The sequence below is a fragment of the Hyla sarda genome, chromosome 2 (genome assembly GCF_029499605.1).
Source record: "Hyla sarda isolate aHylSar1 chromosome 2, aHylSar1.hap1, whole genome shotgun sequence".
Lineage (NCBI taxonomy): Eukaryota > Metazoa > Chordata > Amphibia > Anura > Hylidae > Hyla > Hyla sarda.
This window is the reverse complement of record NC_079190.1, coordinates 399,133,117-399,153,345: the sequence shown is the minus strand read 5'-3', so window position 1 is coordinate 399,153,345 and position 20,229 is coordinate 399,133,117. Positions and strand designations below refer to the sequence as shown.

The following is a 20,229-nucleotide window of genomic DNA, read 5'->3' as shown; positions in this document are numbered from 1 at the left end:
ACCAATAAAACCCTTTGCCATAACATTCAGGTTACAAGGTAATTTTGGCAAGATTATTATTGCTATATGTATGCTTTCACCTAAAATTTTTCAATAGAGTAGGAATTCAAGGTGTATTGTGGTGCCATACAACTTATCCCCTAGCAAAAGGATAGTGGATACGTTTCCGATCACGAGGAGGGGTGCGGTGATTGCTGGAACCCTCTGTGATCTCCTGCATGGCATGGCTCTCCCCTGGAATGGAGCGTGCCAACTCCTGCACGAAGCAGAGGTTGACATGCCTCCTCCATGTATCTCTATGGAAGAGCCGGAGATAGCAGAACGCTTTATCTCCTGCTCTTCCATAGAGTTACATGAAGGGATTGTGTCGGCCATAACTTTGTTCGGAGGTCAACACGCTCCCTTCCTGGGGTGAGCCGGGTGCCGTTCAGAAGATAGGTTGTAAGGCACAACAGTACTTGTTTAACACATATGCTATCCTACCTATGAAATAACGGTACTTTTAAAAAGCAACTTCATTTGGACTTTGTAAAGATAGTGACCCTGATTTGCTATTGTAAACCCGACATGTTTTGTCGGGTTGTGCGCCAGATTCTGTCTGCACCCGAATTTGCGCCAGAATTGAAAAACAACCGTCCAACTTTCCATTTTACTTTGAAAACCCGAAAAAAGGGCGGATCGTCAGGAAAAGGGGTGTGGCTGTCAAAAGGGGTGTGCCCCTGACTTTTTCACAAAAAAACAACAAATATATATATAAAGGTTTCCACAGAAAATGTGGTGGATTTGACCTAAGGAAAACCTGACAGATCAGAGCATGTGTAAAAAAAAAAAAAAGCAAAATGTAGGGAAACCTTAGTAAATACACAACACTCTTAGTAAATTAGGACCAATGTACGTGAGCTTTCTGGTATATGTGCCAAAAAAATTAAACCAATTCAACTTACATACTTCACTAAGCCCTTGTGCCCAATACCAAATATAAGGTAGTAGTTTTCTAGATTTATTCTAGTGAAAGGAGTCTTGTATCTATGTTGACTTTTTTTTTTTGCAGCAAATTACATGTCTGGAGTTTTTACATTTCTGTAGCATAACAGTTTTCCATAACATCATCACTTACGTGCGTGGAACTGTTTGTATGGTACTGTACTTTATAGCAGTCAGGTACTTGTAAATATATCCTGTTTATATAAGCATGTAGAGATCCAGGAATACTTTTATGTACCTAAAATATAAATTAGATATTTCATGCAATGATTTAAGAATAAGAACATCTGTTCGTTCCAGAAGCGTCATTTTCCAGCCTGAGTATATGATCTGTAGGTCTCAGCTCATGATTTTCGGACATCAATTGGTATAAATGCTGAAATTGTATTGTTACATGTCAAACTAGCTCTTATCAGAGATATTGGGATGCCATACAGTAGATTATTTAACAATATGTATGTCCTAGCCCCAGTGTTCTAAGTTTCTTGAAAAGAACTGAATTGCAATTAATATGTTCAGCTTTAAGTTTATATTTTAACCATATGAAAGGAAGATAATGTTGATGGGGAGAAGATTGGATTTTTACCACACGACCCTGGGATGGATAAGCTGGCGCCAGAGCTGCCTTGCTGCAGCTTACCCTTTCCTTCCCATAGCGGTCATGTGAAATATCATGTGTAGGTGCAGGTCAGGAGAGATAACTGTCGGCCGAACAACTGACAGTTATTGAAAATGTATGGCCACCTTATCCCAGTATTTGGAACCCCCAGTGATAATACACTTCTTCCCTATCGTGTGCATTGGGAAAAGTATTGTTGGGGGGGTGGGGGTATTACGGCCATAGACATTTTATCCCCTATCTAAAGGATAGGGGATAAGGTGTCTGATGGCGGGGGTTCCACCGCTGGGATAAATCCCCCACCCGTGATCTCTGTGCAGCACCCATTCTGTGCTGGGTTCTACTCCAGTCGCAGAAGTGCTGGTTTCCGGGACTGGAGACGTGACGTCATGTGTGACGGATAAGATGTCTATGGTCGGAATCCCCTTTAAGCTTAGATCTTAGGCTGCTCACTTTAGCTTTATCACTTTATTATATTGTATATAACAGATGCTCTGGTGCTGTAACAGATTTGCTGTACATCAGATTCAACCGTTGACCAACACACTCTCTCAATGTACAGGTTTTCAGCATACTGGCGATAAAAATATCCAAAAATGATTTTAGACTAAACAGCTTGTGCCCCAGAAAGAGTATTCACTTCTTCTAACAGTTATGGCAAATCCACAAGATATGACATAACTGTTTAATATATTCTGATCTTACTACTGGGCCTCACACTTATTATATAGAGAAGGGCCCCTTAGCCTTGTCCTGCCTGCTTTAATGGAGTACTCTGGGATGGGAAAACTGCTGGCAGTAAAAAAATAAAGAGGTACATACTAGAGATGAGCGAACTTACGGTAATTTCGATTTGTCACGAACTTCTCGGCTCAGCGGTTGCTGACTTTAGCCTGCATAAATGAGTTCAGCTTTCAGGTGCTCCGGTGGGCTGGAAAAGGTGGATACAGTCCTAGGAGAGAGTCTCCTAGGACTGTATCCACCTTTTCCAGCCCACCTGAGCACACAAAAGCTGAACTAATTTATGCAGGCTAAAGTCAGCAATTGCTGAGCCGAGAAGTTCGTGACGAATCAAATTTACTGTAAGTTCGCTCATCTCTAGTACATACCTTCTGTCGCTCCCCCGGTGATAGGCTGTGCAGCAGTGTGGCGTTTTCTGCAGTGGTGCACCTGCCGCCGGGGCCAAAAACGTCACACTGCCGCTCATCCTATCGCTGGCCGATTCGGAACTTCACTGCGGCTGGTGATTGGCTGAGTGCAGTATGATTTGCAGACCACCGGCAACCAGAAAGAGGATGGTGGTGGAGGCTGGAGCCGGTTACCGACGGGGAGCGACGGAAGGTATGTACCTCTTTACTTTTTTACTGTCAGCAGTATGACGGGCAATTTTCCCATCCTGGAGTACTCCTTTAAGTGACCGGGGGCGATCAAGAAACTTAAAAATGGCAAGAATGTTGTATTACACAGTCTGGGTAACTACCATAGCGGTTATGGGGAAATAAAGTATGATGGTCATCAGTGATTGGACAGTGTTTAGGGACATGTTTTATTTTTTTATAGGGCAGGGTCACACAGAGTGCATCCGCAGCGTATTTCAGTATTTACTAAAACTGACATGTCAGGAGAGCCGACAAGTCCTCTTTAAGCCGCACCGTATGGAGATTATGTTAGTGAGGTAGATAAATGCTTTCTGGTGACTCATAGCGCATGGAATAGTAATCTTAATTATGACAGAATTAAGTGGTTTTGTACACAAATACTTTAACCAGTTCTCTTTCTTTCTCTTTAGGTGCTTATGGAGTGGTGCTTAAATGTCGACACAAGGTAAGAACGACTGTTATTATATGTTATTTTACATTCCCTACTTTAGTATTAATATTTTAATGCAGTAAATTTGAGTAGCCGTATTAGTCCAGTGATGCAGATGCAAATCAAAGAATGTTGCAGTATCTTGTAACACCTTTTTTATTGGACTAACAGCATTTTATACATAAAAGATATTACAAGATACTGCAACATTTTTTGATTTGCATCTATTTTAATGCAGGTAGAAGAGCCATTAATTTTATGGTAAGCAATGAATTTATGGCAGGAAACACAAAATGCTATATGAATACCATCCCATATACAAATGTGATCTCCAGGCTGGAGTAAGTCAATGACATGCCAGGGTCATAGATAAAAGAGTGGCACCATCAGAGTACATTAGGATCCTCATTATTAGTCTTAGCAAAAAGTAAACTGGACAAAGTGTTTACAGCTCTTCAGTGGTAGCTCTTTGCATGTACAATGTACACACTGCAGTTGACATTCTTTTGTTTAGAGCTTTTGAATTTTTTTGCTTGCTAGAGCAGTATATATACTGCATAGATATATAGATATAGATAGTTTTTTCTTTTTTCGTTGTACTTTCTGTAAAGTGTCCCTTTTGTGTAGCATGCATGTGTGTGGTCTTATAGGTGTTCCCATGGACTTGCGTGCGCTGGAATAGCTAGTGTGCGTTTAGTCTACCGTTGAGTTGCTGTCATTGGTAACGTCTATGAAAATCAATCATACCTTAACTACACATGGAATTGAACTGGAAAATGATAAAAAAAACACCCATCTATTTTGCACATAGTTCACCATAGGTAACACTTGGTCATTGTGAGCCTGTGAATGGTTGTCACAATGCACTTAAATGTCTCCAAAAGTGGATGCCTCTCCTGAGTGTAGGTGACAGGTGCACTTTATTGAGTATTTGTAGCAACATAGGCCTTGTCAAGGTATTTTTTTTACATATTGGTAAGTCAGTGCTAATGTAACCTTTTCTGTGTGAAGGCTGGTGTCTGCATAGGCTGGAGATCAGTCATTCAGCAGGCGAGTGTAAAAGGCATACAGCAATTCAATCAGAGCTTTCTGCTATTTCCATTATGTTCACCGTGAAGGATTCCATAGTCTGAAAGCAAAACAGAAACACCAACTTTCCTTCCTAGAGAGGATTTCATTTCAGACTAATTCCTTATATTATAATATACAGTGAAAAATGTTATGCAGTGCTCAGTATTTTTTTTTCCTAGACCAGTGTATTGTGTAAGACTTCAAGTTCTATAAGTTTTTTCATTAGCATGCAGATCAATAGAGGCATGTTCATATGGCATACTTTCACTTTCTATACAATGGTGTTGGACCTGGATTAGCCTCATTCAATGGAACTAATCCACGTCAAGGACACCCTATGTAGCTTCTGTGTGAAATCTGCATCCGCCCCAGACATCTTATCCCATAGACATCTATAAGATACTCCTGCGATCTTTGCTGCGGCACCCCTGACATCAGGTGCACTTTGAGAACTTTGCTCCAGATGACTGGCGACACGAGCGGAGGCTCGTGGCACCACGTTCGCACCCTGCTCGTGATGTCTCAGCCATGCCCCCTCAATGCAAGTCTATGAGAGTGGGTGTGATGACTTTCATGCCCCCTCCCATAGACTTGCATTGAGGGGGCGTGGCCCTGATGTCACGAGCGGGGCAGGGCCGTGACGTCACGAGCCTCCGGCGCGGAACCCGATGCTGTAAACGAACGTCGGGTGCAGCACGGAGATCGCAGGGGTCCCCAGCGGAAGATGAGACATCTTATTCCCAATCCTTTGAATAGGGGATAAGATGTCTAGGGCCGGAATACCCCTTTAGTAAGTGAGACGTCACCACAAAAAATCTGCAATTAAAAACTAAGGCTTGGATTCCCTTTAAAACAATAGGGTGTGGATTTCTTGTGGTCTTCATGTGGATTCTAACCTGGAATTCAAGTCAAAGTCCACGTAAAGATTCCATCAGGTGCCCAACAGTTTACACTAACCAACCATAATATTTTTATTCTTGATAGCAACCAAAAAGGCAAAACTCATATTTGCAGTTTTGGATGCAATTTTGAGAGAAATCACAACCCACTTAGGGATTATTGGTTTAGTTTTTGGTCGACAGATGGGCCTGTCAGCCCGCAGTTGGTTACATAGAATGGTTTGGTTAAAATTCTTTACCATTTTGGTGTATTTGTATTTCTGATTGGACTGTGTATTAAAGGGTTAATGATTTACCAGTCCTCTGGCTAATTTTGTTCTACACACATGCCTCTGCAGGTTTCATGTGAAAAGGAGCACATGCAGTAACCTGTGAATATTTCATGAAGGTAATCAATGGGGGGTGTAGAGAACATTTGTTCTTAATATTGACTCTACACGCAACGCTGGGAGCCTTCCTGCTGAGACAGCAACATGTGTGTACATCCATAGGGTTGTTTAGATTCTGTGACCTAGACAGTGCTTCATTATCAAATGTGACCAAAGTAGGACTTTGCGGTAGCAGTCGGCTCATGGATTACACTTCAGTAAAATACCCTAGTGTTACCTGTAATGGCTTAGACCAAGTTTGCAATAAAACAACTATTACAAAATTTTACCACTATCAGCATACCCCGATAGCTGCAGTGTTTGATGTTTCAGAACAGAGGAAGAGTTATATATAAAGCAGACTACTGCTGTAAACTTTCTAAAAGTTATTGGAGGGTATTTATGAACACCAGTGTTGCATACTTCATTTGTAGGTAAAATGTCGCTCCTATTTGCTGTGGCAGATTCATTATTGAATTTGACACTTCAGCTGCTGCTATAGCCTCACCCATAGGCATGTACGCTTGCTTTCCGCTTTAGTTTACGGCATAAACTATAGTAAATATGTGGGGTTGTGAAGACCTCACCCACTTCCAAAGTGGTGAGGGTAACCTAATCCTGATGAAAAGTTGCACATTTTGGCACTAATGACATTTATACAAAAACTGGTGTATAAACAATAATAAATGCCCTATTATGTGTGGGAATAAGAATATAGTAGTAATGAATGGCGCCTGGCTCTGCCTTAAGGGTTAAGTTTTCTTTTGTTTGGCTAAGCACATGCGTAGTTGTGGCAGCTCCCGGTCCTATTAGGGGGCTTGGACTTAGAGCCTATCCCTGCATCAATACCCTTCTCAGGTGCATATACCTTTCCAGCCACCCTGCCATTCATTGCTCGTGTTTGTTTGTCTCTATTAACACTTGTTCTTGTCTTGCTCCTGATTTTCTATAATGTGTATATTTGACCCTTGGTTATTGTCTCTTGACAATTCTTCTGGCTTCTTAATCAGTATTGTGTCACTTTCTCTTGTAAAGACTCCGCCTATTGACTTTGATTTTACATTTGTTTGTGCATTCCCTGTCTGTTTTTTGTCTTTAGCCTTTGACCTTTTAACCCTTTGTTTCCTGACCTACTTTCCCTTATGTTTATTGTTTTGACATATGCACTTTATTTCAGCGCAGGGACTGTTGGCTAGTTGTGGATCCGCTATTTAGGGTGGATACACCAGTAGGTAGGTTCTGGGTGAGCTTAGGACTGCACTATTTCCTTCCCTATGTGACAATAAGAATATAAATGTAGAGTCAGACTGGCCCACCAAAGTGCAAGGGGGTCCTCAAATGAGCCTAGGTTATAATACTGTAACAGGCACAAAGGTACAGCAGAAGGCAACACTGATTGGAGGTAAACTTTGAGCTAATTACTTGCCATTCATGCCCTTTTCTTCTGGATTGATTCTAAAATAACCTATTAGACTTTATTGATAATATGCCTTGCATATCTCAAGTCAGGGTGTCACCAAATGATGTTGTTGTGAAAAACTGGTAATCTCACACCAATCTTGCCAGGTTCTCAATGCAAAATAATCGGCCACATATTCGTAGGATATGTGTACGTAAAAATAATGTGCCAAAAATGTTACATTGTGTGAACGTGACCGGTTTGCAACAGGTTTGTTCCAGAACTTTCTGCGACTTCATCTGAAAGATTTTTACAGAAATCCATATGCTTGCCACTCAAATGTATGGGAAATTTCGGCAACAAATCTACAGTGTGATAGTTCACCCTAAGGGATTTTTGTATACCTTCATGTCTTTCTAACCCTTTTGCATGCTTGTGTGAAATGGCAATTTATTATTGGGTTTGTTACAATCGAAAGTCTCTGTTTTTATTTTACTTCTTTATATTTATATCATGTACTTTTTACATAACATCGAAGAGATTTTGGAACCATTTACATCTTATACCGGTAGGAAAAAGTATGAGATCAATTTATATCTAATATATACAAAAAAAATGTCTGATTATCAGCTACGTATCGGTATGTGTCAATTACTGTGCTGTTATAGAGATTCCGGCAAGTTCCCTAATATTTCTCTGAATCTGTTTCTATAGTAACTGTCTGGGATTGCCACCAATTTAATGTTGCTTAATGTTGTCTTACAATTAAACTGCATTTTTCTTGCCTAAAGAAAAGATAGTGAAGGATAGATTTCAGCTTTAATTTAACCAATGTGCTAGCACAAAAATAGGGTGATTTCTCTCACCTAAGGGGTTCTGCACATTAAGGCTCCATTTGTGGACACTGCAATAGTTATTTTGTCCCGTTAATGACTGACACTAGATGGAGACCCGACAGACCCCATTAAAGTCAGTAGGGTCTTTTGGGATCCGTTGGTGTTGGTTGTGCAGCAGACTGTCCGCTCCATTCACTCCTCCTAATTGGAAATTGCAACAGAGCCTCTGAAACTGATATGAACTTAAATGGCCCATTAGTATAGGTAGTTACCTAATATTCACCAGTGCATCTCTGCTACAGTGAAAACACTTAATAGAATATTAAAATAATAGGGGGAGTACTAAGGGGACAGAAGCAATTGTGCAGTTATCAATGGTTCCATTGGATGGTTTCTAGCTCTAGCACTGGCAGTCTTGGTAAGTAGTTTGGTATTTTAATGCTGTTGTATCATAAAAACTACCCTGGCTACTTTAAAGGGGTAATCCGCTGGGAAAAAAAAATAATTAACTGATGCCAGAAAGTTAAACAGATTTGTAAATTACTTCTATTTAAAAATCTTAATCCTTCCAGTACTATGTTCTACATGAAGTTATTTTCTTTTTTTAATTTCTTTTATGTCTGACCACAGTGCTCACTGCTGACACCTCTGTCCATTTTAGGAACCGTCCAGAGTAGGAGCAAATCCCCATAGCAAACCTATCCTGCTGTGGACAGTTCCTGACATGGACAGAGGTGTCAGCAGAGAGCACTGTGGTCAGACAGAAAATAAATTAAAAAAGAAAATAACTTCATGTGGAGCATACAGCTGCTGATAAGTACTGGAAAGATTAAGATTTTTAAATAGAAGTAATTTACAAATCTGTTTAACTTTCTGGCACCAGTTGATTTAAAATGTTTTTCCTTTAAAGTAGCCAGGGTAGTTTTTATGATACAACACCATTAAAATACAAAACTACTTACCAAGACTGCCTGTGCCAGTGCTAGAAACCATCCAATGGAACCATTGATAACTGCAGAGTTGCTTCTGCATATAGCAGCTGATAAGTACTGGAAGGATAAAGATTTATATATAAAAGTAATTTACAAATCTGTTTAACTTTCTGGCATCAGTTGATTTGAAAAAAAAAAAGTTTTCCACCGAAACACCCCTTTAACCCATGGCAAGAAAACTATTTAAATAAGTGGATGACCATTTAAAACCTGGACGCACTAAGTTTCTCAGGGGGCTATTGTTACTCTTTGTTCTGGCACCTAAAGGGCAGTCCTGTGGGTGGGAATCACCCTAATAGGGCACATGGACAGGGGTTGTTATGATGTGACAATTTCTTTCATGAATGCTATTGCTGGTTAGGTTTCCTTAATTTATAGAGTTGTCATGGTGCGGACTCTTTTTTGCTGATATGTGAGAGTGCCAAGAGTTGGTTACCGTATCCTAGAGAAAACCTTACAACCTAATGTGCAGTGTTAGTAAATGATAATAGGTGAAGTACCTACTGTCACATTAGAGGTTTTTCTGCTCGGGTTAAACCCCAGGCTGTGCTCTAGGACTGGCATATTTGTAGTTTTTTTGCCCATTGACTGTATGCAGTCATTACCTTGTATAAATGACGTCTAAAATATCAATTGCAATTAAGTTTCCCTGCCCTTAGTACAGACTTTTTTCCATTTAGTCTAGCACGTATCCACTCACTTTATTAATCTATTAACCCAGCAGGTTAGAAACCGCTGCTGCCTAATGCATAATTCCCCAGTTACTTTCTTTGTTTAACCCCAGCTTGTCTCTACAGATTAAGTTTGAACAGGGGGCTACCTCTTGTTGTTCGGTAGTAAGTACCAATAAGACAACAGTCCTGTAGTTAAAAAAGAAAACAAATTAGACAGACATTTTTCATGACCTTTCTGCTCCTCTATTAAAGGGGTACTCTGCTGCCCCAGTGTTCGGAACATTTTGTTCCGAACGTTGGGTGCGGGCGGCGGGGGTTTTGACATCATTTTCAAAATGTAATCATTTATTACATTTGCTATACAAGATTAAAAATATTATTTTATTATTTAATTTATGTATTTTGAAGTTTAAATCAGTACATTTGTAGAAGCTTCAGCTCCACCCAAACTGACATCAACGTCACGACTCCGACTCCACAGCCCTGCATGGAAAAATTTTTCCATTGTATCCTATTTTTTTTTTATATTTGCATATTTTTTCCAGAAAGTAACTGCATTCACACTGCAACAGGCATTTTTCCTCTTGATAATTCTACAATGACATTCAGCTGTCCCTAGCCAACTTACATGTCAACCTAGGTACATTGTATACCTGATTGAGTGTGAGTGTAAGAAACAGTACGTGGGAAGAACCACACAACCACTGCATACAAGATTGAACCAACAATGGGCAAACATCAAGAATGGCTATAAACTACACGGCCTTTCACGCCTCTGTAGTAGGCATCACCCAGGAGACACCAATCCCATATCGATCATTCTGATCGACCAGGTCCCCGGACATCTGACAGATTTAAAGCACTGGTGAAGAAAGAAATGTTTTGGATCTATAACCTGGGATCATTGCAACCACAAGGCCTGAACGAAATGACGGAATTTATCCACTTACTCTACTATCCATAAGGCCCACCCATTTCACCACTCTATCCGATGGGCCTTGTTTCCCTTTGCCTACCTCATGGTCACCTTCGCCCATGGCTACCCTTTCATCCCCCTGAATGTCCTTGCTGCCCCCCAACCCCCAAACTATTTCAACTAGTAAGCTCTCCCTTCCAGTCAGACTTTCCAACCCACATTCCCTGCCAATTCTGGCTGTACGTCTAACAATTCATTTTTATTTTGTCCTTTTCCACATCCCAGATTGTGACCTCTGCAGATACAAGTATGTGTTTCCTATACACTGCGAACCCCTATATATATGTATATATGTTGTCCCCAAGGGACATTTACCCCTTGATATTGTCACCCCTACAATACCCCAGGGGACATTTACCCTATGACATTGTCACCTCTACAATATCCCTGTCAAGTAGAGCTATATATCCCCACAATCACCATACCTTGCAACCATACAACCATACTGCGATATGCATTAATAATGTACCTAGCATATCTCGACCGAAACCTCGGTGTCGGCAAACAATTGTCCTCATCCCGGTGTCGGCAAACAATTGTCCTCATCCCGGTGCTGCTCAGTGCGGAATTGAGCCCAAGCATCACACCCAGAATACATCCCCGCGATGCCCTCTAGACATCCATTACACTACATCACATACGAGCGCAGGAGAACTGTGGACTCAAATCATGCGCAGGAGATTCTCTCCACATCCCCTGTTAACGCACTATATACACCACAGCGCTAATAAGCACCACCTCTCTCTCCCCCCAGCAAGTGCATTTAGCCGGTGGACACGAGCCGAAGAGCTCCTTATCCCCTTCGCATACAACGAGAATGATACTTAAAGGGGGACCACCACAATATGTCATTCCGCACCCACCTTTGTGAGCTCTCCGCAGTGCTGGAGGCTCCGAGTGAGAAGCGTGACGACCACGGGGCCAGAGTATCGTGACTTCATGACTCCACCCACATCACGCCCCACCCCCTTAATGCAAGTCTATGGGAGGGGGCGTGACGGCACCAGTGGAGTACCCCTTTAATCGAGGGGCAGTCAGAAGACTCCCATACACATTTTTATTGTCACCTGAAATCGTCAGGTTTGGCTAGCACATGTGTAATGTTTATGGGTATGACATGGGTCTATATCATTTTCTTATTGGCTCTCCTGATCGGACAGTGAGGGGTTTATAGCATCCACTTTACAGAAGCGCATTTAATACCATCACAAACTGTAACCCAGTAAGTGGATATAAACACGCTAACATGCAGTTGCTACCATACAATTATGCTATTACATTTTCAGGAGCATATGATATTATTTCGGTGTAATGTCTGGATGATGACTAAAGGATTTAGCTGTCACCTTAGGATCTCTACTTTCATGGCCTCTGGCAATTTCTTACAGCGGAGATATTTACCGGAGTGCTGACATTACACATGCCATCCAGATTTTGTTTCTGATAAACACAGGAAGTTTCGGTTTTGTGTGCAGTGATACAAGTACAGAAAAAGGCTTAATTCACCATGTCTTTACTGTAAATAGTACTCACCTGTCTATTAGATCTTTGACTCATCCCTTATGAAGGTGTAGTTGTTTAGCATTCAGTTCAATCCTGTTTATGAAGTGCTAAGTGGTGGGTGTTATACTGATCAGTAGTTTGTGTCAGTATTTTATTAGAATGTAACATTGGTGTAGAATGCCTTGAAAGGGGTATTCTAGGAAAAAACTTTTATATTATATATATATATATATATATATATATATATATATATATATATATATATATATATATCAACTGGCTCCAGAAAGTTAAACAGATTAGTAAATTACTTCAAATAAAAAATCTTAATCCTTCCAATAATTATCAGCTGCTGAAATTGAGTTGTTCTGTTCTGTCTGGCAACAGTGCTCTCTGCTGACATCTCTGCTTGTCTCGGGAAGTGCACAGAGTAGAAAATGGTTTGCTATGGGGATTTGCTTCTAAACCGAGACACGTGTCTTCAGAGAGCACTTAGACAGAAAAGAGCAACTCAACTTCAGCAGCTCATAAGTACTGAAAGGATTAAGATTTTTTAATAGAAGTAATTTACAAATCTGTTTAACTTTCTGGAGCCAGTTGAGATATATATATATATATATATATATATATATATATATATATATATATATAAAAAAAAGTTTTTTCCTGGATAACCCTTTTAACCTTTTCATTTAACATCCCATGATATACATCTAATGGTACTTTCCACAAATGCTGGACATGTATGTCATTCAAATTGTTCAGTCACAGCTCTCATCTTGACCCGTAGGCTCAGTCCTTAAAGGGGTACTCCACTGGAAAACTTTTTTGTTTTAAAACTGGTGCCAGATAGTTAAATTAAGATTTGTAATTTACTTCTATTTAAAAATCTTAATCCTTCCAGTACTTATCAGCTGCTTTATGTTCCACAGGAAGTTCTTTTAATTTTGAATTTCTTTTCTATCTGACCACAGTGCTCTCTGCTGACACCTCTGTTCATTTTAGGAACTGTTCAGAGTAGGAGCATAGCAAACCTATCCTGCTCCGGACAGTTCCTATAATGGACAGAGGTGTCAGCAGCAGAAAGGAAATTAAAAAAAGAAAAGAACTTCCTGTGGATCATACAGCAGCTGATAAGTACTGGAAAGATTTTTAAATAGAAGTCATTTACAAATCTGTTTAACTTTCTGGCACCAGTTGATTTAAAAACATTTTTTTCCAGAGGAGTACCCCTTTAAGGGGAATTGCTTCAGTAAACATTATGCAATAAAGATGCTATTATCTGTAATACTACATATATACATTAAGTAAGAGCGATTAGATAACCTAGGGGCGGCAGGACATGTTATAGTCCACAGAATTGTCTTACATTAGCTGGAATATACTCACTACATTTCAAATACAGGATTTATTTGTCATGGGACAAATAGGGGAAATCTAAACCTTCTGCTTACCATCCAAAGGGAATGTGTCATCGGAAAATGACCTCTTGTTTAAATCAAGTTTTATGTTAAATATATATATTTTTCTTTATGGCCATCTTATCTCACCCCTGGCAAGTATAAAGTTGCCCTTTATGGTGGCCTGGAATTTTACACTACCGCTTTCACAATGGCAAGATTGTTCTATGGTCCTCATTGTTTTAGGGACTGTCTACCATCTGGTTCTATGCATCACACATGGTGGAGTTGCCCGGTCATGGCAACTTTTTGGAATTAATCTTTTTGTCTATTGTGACAGAAGCCGTCTAGAATGCTTTACCATAACTTTAACCCCTTAAGAGACTCTGAAGAAAATTCTGCTTGAAACAGACTAAGGCTGGGTTCACACCACGTTTTTGCAATACAGTTCCCGTATACGTTTTCAATTTAAAAATCGTACGGAACCGTATTGAGAACCGTATGCACTGACTCTCCATTGAAAACCGTATGCCAAAAAATGCATCCGGTTTTGTCCGTTTTGCATCCTGTACGGTTTTGTCAGTTTTTTCCCGTACCCAAAACCACAGCCTACCACGGTTTTTGGTCCGGGTGAAAAACCGTATTAAAACGAATAGTTTTTTTTTTTTTTAACATGGGAGTCAATGGGAACCGTACAGAACCGTATGTGTGCAGTTCCATCCAGTTTTCACCATACGGTTTTTGACTTTGTGCAGTTTTTTTCTTGGAATTTCAATCAAACAAGTGAAACTTTATTCACAATGGAATGAAAAGTTAAAAATGTATTTGTTTTTTTCTTAAAAAATGGATGTTGGGAGTTGAAGTTTTGCAACATCTTGAGGACCACAATTTCAAACCACTGATTTAGAAGATCCCCCTAATAGGGAGCATGGGAATCACCAGTATAGTCCGCTTAGGGGCTTGCGTTCAGAAGTGAATAGACTGAACTGTACCTTGAGAACAACCGAAGGGCCCCCTCAATGCAAGTCTATTGGAGGGGGCATGGCGGCTGATCCCAGAGACTTGCACTGAGGGGGCGGGGTGTGATGTCATGAGGGGGCAGGACTATGACGTCACTGGCTCCAGCGTTCGGAACAGTTTGTTCCAAATGCTGAGTAACGGAGTACCCCTTTAAATCCTACTCTACTATTCAGGTGCACTCTAAACTAATGCAGATCCGCCAAAAATTCTGCATGGTGTTTGTTCACTTCATGTATGCATGGGTGTACTCCCATACTCATCAGATATGCTGACACACCTAGGGGGTCATTTATCATTGTATGTACACCGTTCTATTATGTTGCACTCATTTTTGCGCAGTGTTTTGTGCGTCTTTTTTGTGTGGATTTTTTGATGGAGCATTTGCTTTTGTTTTCGATATTTTGGTGGTTGTTGGATACTTTTTGGCAGTGGATAGTGAGTTATCATGTGCGCTTTTTCATCATTTGCGCACTGATATTGCACACGGCTGCATCATTTTGTGCATCCCTACACCATTAATGAGGACACGCAGATATGTGTGAGACGATCCACTACTTTGAGGTACCGTGTGGGGTTTTCTAAGTTTGTGCCAAATTTATCATCTGCCTTGCGCACGTATGATTAAAGTGTGAGCCCTATTGGGGTCAAGACATGATGTAAAGTTGAGGGTGCTGCAGAATATGTCAGCGCTATATAGCTAACACATAATAGAAATGTATTATCAATTCTATCTGATTTAATAACTATTCTCTCTGAGGAATATACCACTGCATTATCCTGTTACCAGCTCCTTTTACTGAAGTCCTGTTATTCCAGCTGGAACATATAAACCCTCAACAAGCACATAGCCACAGGTTGTCTGCATCATAATGGTACAATTAATTTAATGTCGAATAATGGTACTTTTTGTTAGCTCTTCTTGGTATTCCATTTTTAGAGTAGTAGGTGTTTAGAAGTTTTTACATTTCTACAGACCTCAGAAATCACGATATTAAAGATTTTCAATAATTAGCATTGCCGGCTCTTGCAGAAATGTTCTAAAGTCATCCGACATCCCCTTAATAGCAGCGGAGTTCTTTTACAGAGAGCTAGACATCAATAGTTATTCATTAGGAAGGGACATAGCTCTGTGGGGTTCCTGGTAATGCACTGTACAAGTATTTTAACATGGGGAATTAAGGTCCCTGTTAAAGAGCACACTTGAGTCTTTGGTTGATGTGGTATTTAGAGTTCCCGATTTCTTAGTGCGGCTGTAATGGAATAATTGTCATTTTATGTTTCCAAAATTACCGTAATTATTAGGTTTGCTTTATTTAACTAGAACTTTCTTGTTAGCATTATCCAAAATGCATTTATCTGTAAGACCGAAATAAATGGATTACGTTGATCAGCTAGAGCTAGAACATGTCAAGGGGTGAAATATATTAGGTAACAAGTGAACAGTCAGTTCTGGAAGTTGAAGGAAGTATTGGAACAGCTTTGATAAGGGTTAAAGAGTACCTGTCACCAAACTAAACTTTTAATATATTGTTCCTTATGTTATTATACAACAATTTGCTATTTACTTGCTGTTAAAATTCTCAACCCTTGTATGTTTTTAACGTGAATGAAAAAACGGCCACTAGGTGGCTCTGTTCTGTTCCCTGAACAAGTCAAACAGCTAGTTTGGTCTCCACCCGTACTTGCAGAAGTCCAAACTCAGAAAGTGCGTGCAAGGCATGGCGAGGCACAGCTCTCACAGGCTTCAGTGACGTTGCACCTGCTGGGGAACGCCCACTTTCTCCTTCCAGGAGATAACACAATGGGAGCAAAGGGAACGGTATGATATAGAGCTTTTTTAAAGCTCTGAAATTTAGTTCAGAAAATATGGTTTGACAGGTACTCTTTAAAGAATACTTTTCATGATCTTGATAATTGTTTTAATCTTCCCAGTTCACTCCCTCTATCATGATAAACCACCCCCTGCCTTTATTTATTTTTTGTTTTCTGTCTTGCTATTGTTCTGTATTTTCTGCTCAGTCAGCTCCATGGACTGGGAAGGGACGTTCCCCAGCAGGCGTGACATCATCTGAAGCCATACAGGGGAGAACTTGCTCCCTTACTCTGCTGTGCTGCTCTGAACACACAGCCTAGAGCAGTTCAGTGTGTGATGGACTGTGATTGGCTGAGACACACCCCTCTCAGCTCTGTGCACTGAACTTTACAGTGTGTCAGCTCTGTGTCAGCAGTGTTTCCTGACCTGGATACCTTCTGTTGTTGCAAAACTACAACCCCCAGCATGCCTGGACAGCCTTTGGCTGTCCAGGCATGCTGAGAGCTGTAGTTTTGTAAAAGCTAGAGACACCCTGGAGGAACACTGTTCTACAGTCTAGCTCAAAGGGAAAGAGAACTTAAATATCCGGCTCCAATTTTTTGGCATATATGTATTTAAAACATTGTGGAAGATTCTCAAAAAAGACTGTAATTTCTGTTCCAGCGATATTATTCACACCTTTTTTTTTTTCTCCTCACATTTCGAAAGGTCTTATGTGCTGCTTTGAAAATATGAAAGTATGGTAAAATTTATTTTAGCACCACTTAAGGGTTTTTTTCACGCCAAATTTTTGTTGCAGCCATATTGGATTATTTTGCACCAAAATTGCAGATTTTTTTTCCAAATTTTACATCCCAGAAAATTCTGAGGGAAACATCTCACAAAATATTCCATGGTTACTAGTGTCCAGACAAACGATAACTGTATAAATAAAACATTTCTGAGCTTAAATGTGAGTGCAGGTGCAGTGACCAAGAAAAAAATAAAATAAAAATATATTTTTTAATAACAATTTTGAATAATAATTGTTTCTTTTTTTAATTACTTAAATACCACCTTTTCCCCAAAAAACGAAAAACAAAGAAAAAAACAAAAACAATAAAACTACAACTATTTCTGTGATTTCAAAAAGCTGGTGTGAAATTTGTATTTTTCGTCCTATAGGACGCACCGGCGTATAAGACGCACCCAATTTATAGGTGCAAAATCTAAAAAAATTAAGATTTTGAACCCAATAGTGGTCTTCAACCTGCGGACCTCCCGATGTTGCAAAACTACAACTCCCAGCATGCCCGGACAGCCGTTGGCTGTCCGGGCATGCTGGGAGTTGTAGTCTTGCAACATCTGGAGGTCCGCAGATTGAAGACCACTGCATAGGAGGTAATACTCACGTGTCCCCGCCGCTCCGGACCCGTCACCGCTGCCCTGGATGTCGCTCCATCGCTGTCGCCGTGTCCCCGTCGCTCCGGAACGTCTCTGTTGCCAGCCGGGTGTCCTCGCTCTCCGTCGCCGCCATCACGTCGTTACGCACGCCGACGCACGTACGCAACGACGTGATGACGAGGAGGGAGAGCGCCGACCATACAGGGGATCCCTGACCGGAGAAGACACCGAGGAGGCAGGTAAGGTCCCTCCCGGTGTCCTGTAAGCACTAATCCGGCTATTCAGTCGGGCTGTTCGGGACCGCCGCCGTGAAATCGCGGCGGTCCCGAACAGCCCGATTGAACAGCCGGGTTAGTGTCACTTTCCCTTCAGACGCGGCGGTCAGCTTTGATCGCCGCGTCTGAAGGGTTAATACAGGGCATCACCGCGATCGGTGATGTCCTGTATTAGCCGCGGGTCCCGGCCGTTGATGGCCGCAGGGACCGCCGCGATAGGGGTGTATTCACCATATAAGATGCACCGACTTTTTCCCCCCAGTTTTGGGAATGAAAAAGTGCGTCTTATACGGCGAAAAATACGGTAAACTGGACTCTCACCCCTTTGAAAATATCATGTAAAGCAGACAATATACGTGAAAATGTGAGCAGTGTAAACCGAAGCACAAAGCTCTGTGAAAATGTGGTTGATACTTTTCGTTCCAAAATTTTGGTGAGAAATTGATTTATTTTGGCGCCAAATTCTTTGAGAAAGGGAACATGTAAACAACACAATGTAATTCCAAGTCAATCACACTTCTGTGAAATCACACTGTCCACTCAGGAAGCAACACTGATTGACATTCAATTTCACATGCTGTTGTGCAAATGGAACAGACAACAGGTGGAAATTATAGGCAATTAGCAAGACACCCCAATAAAGGAGTGGTTCTGCAGGTGGAGACCACAGACCACTTCTCAGTTCCTATGCTTCCTGGCTGATGTTTTGGTCACTTTTGAATGCTGGCGGTGCTTTCACTCTACTGGTAGCATGAGACAGGTCTACAACCCACACAAATGGCTCAGGTAGTGTAGCTCATCCAGGATGGCACATCAATGCAAGCTGTGGCCAGAAGGTTTGCTGTGTCTGTCAGCGTAGTGTCCAGAGCATGGAAGTGCTGCCAGGAGACAGGCCAGTACATTAGGATTTGTGGAGGAGGCCATAGGAGGGCAACAACCCAGCAGTAGAACCACTTCCCCACCTTGGTGCAAGGAGGAGCAGGGGGAGCACTGCCAGAGCCCTGCAAAATGACCTCCAGCAGGCCACAAATGTGCATGTGTCTACCCAAACTGTCAGAAACAAAATCCATGAGGGTGGTATGAGGGGCCGACGTCCACAGGTGTGGGTTGTGCTTTCAGCCCAACACCATGCAGGACGTTTGGCATTTGCCAGAGAACACCAAGATTGACAAATTCACCACTGGCCCCCTGTGCTCTTAAAAGATGAAAGCAGGTTCACACTGAGCACATGTGACAGGCGTGACAGAGTCTGGAGACACCGTGGAGAATGTTCTGCTGCCTGGATCATCCTCTAGCATGGTCGTTTTGGTGGTGGGTCAGTAATGGTGTAGGGTGGCATTTCTTTGGGGGGCTGCACAGCCCTCCATGTGCTTGCCAGAGGTAGCCTGACTGCCATTAGGTACCAAGATCCTCAGATTCCTTGTGAGACCATATGCTGGTGCGCTTGGCCTTGAGTTCCTCCCAATGCGAGACAATGCTAGACCTCGTGTGTCTGGAGTGTGTCAGCAGTTCCTGCAAGAGGAAGGCATTGATGCTATGGACTGGCCCGCCTGTTCCCCAGACCTGAATCCGATTGAGCACATCTGGGACAACATGTCTCGCTCCATCCATCAATGCCACGTTGCACCACAGACTGTCCAGGAATTGGCGGATTCTTTAGTTCAGGTCTGGGAGGACATCCCTCAGGAGACCATCCGCCACCTCATCAGGAGAATGTCCAGGCATTGTAGGGAGGTCATATGATCACATGGAGGCCACACACACTACTGAGCCTCATTTTGACTTAATTTAACTTGTTCAGGACACAGGGCGTTTGCATACGCCCTGCATCCCGAGTCCTTAAGGACTGAGGGCGGATGGATATGCCCGTGGGAATTCCGGTCCCCGCCGCTAGTTGGTTGGGGACCGGATCGGGATGCCTGCTGAAATCATTCAGCATGCATCCCGGCACATCGCCCAGGGGGGTCCTGAGACCCCCCCCCCCCATGTCAGCGATCGTAGAAAATCGCATGTCAATTCAGACATGCGATTTTTCCAATTCCGGGCTGATCGGGTCTCTGGTGACCCGATCACCCGGAAAATAGGGCTGATCGGAGTTGTCAGTTCTGACCATGGCATGCCATGGCAACCCCCCGTTCTGCCCGCCCCTGGATGTCGAGGGGATCTTGGGAAGAAGATGGAGGCCGTACCTGCAGGAAAAGATGCCTG

The 20,229-nt window shown here is 41.8% G+C and overlaps 1 protein-coding gene across 10 annotated transcripts in view; it reads left to right on the top strand.

Moving 5' to 3' along the window:
• Window positions 1–20,229, top strand: part of CDKL5 (cyclin dependent kinase like 5) — a 358,007-nt gene that overhangs the window by 188,586 nt on the left and 149,192 nt on the right. For all 10 annotated transcript variants that reach the window (XM_056558772.1, XM_056558769.1, XM_056558775.1 and 7 more), the window contains exon 4: window positions 3,393–3,427. In XM_056558772.1, coding sequence (XP_056414747.1) covers window positions 3,393–3,427 — 35 coding nt within the window. The remainder of the gene's footprint in view (window positions 1–3,392; window positions 3,428–20,229) is intronic.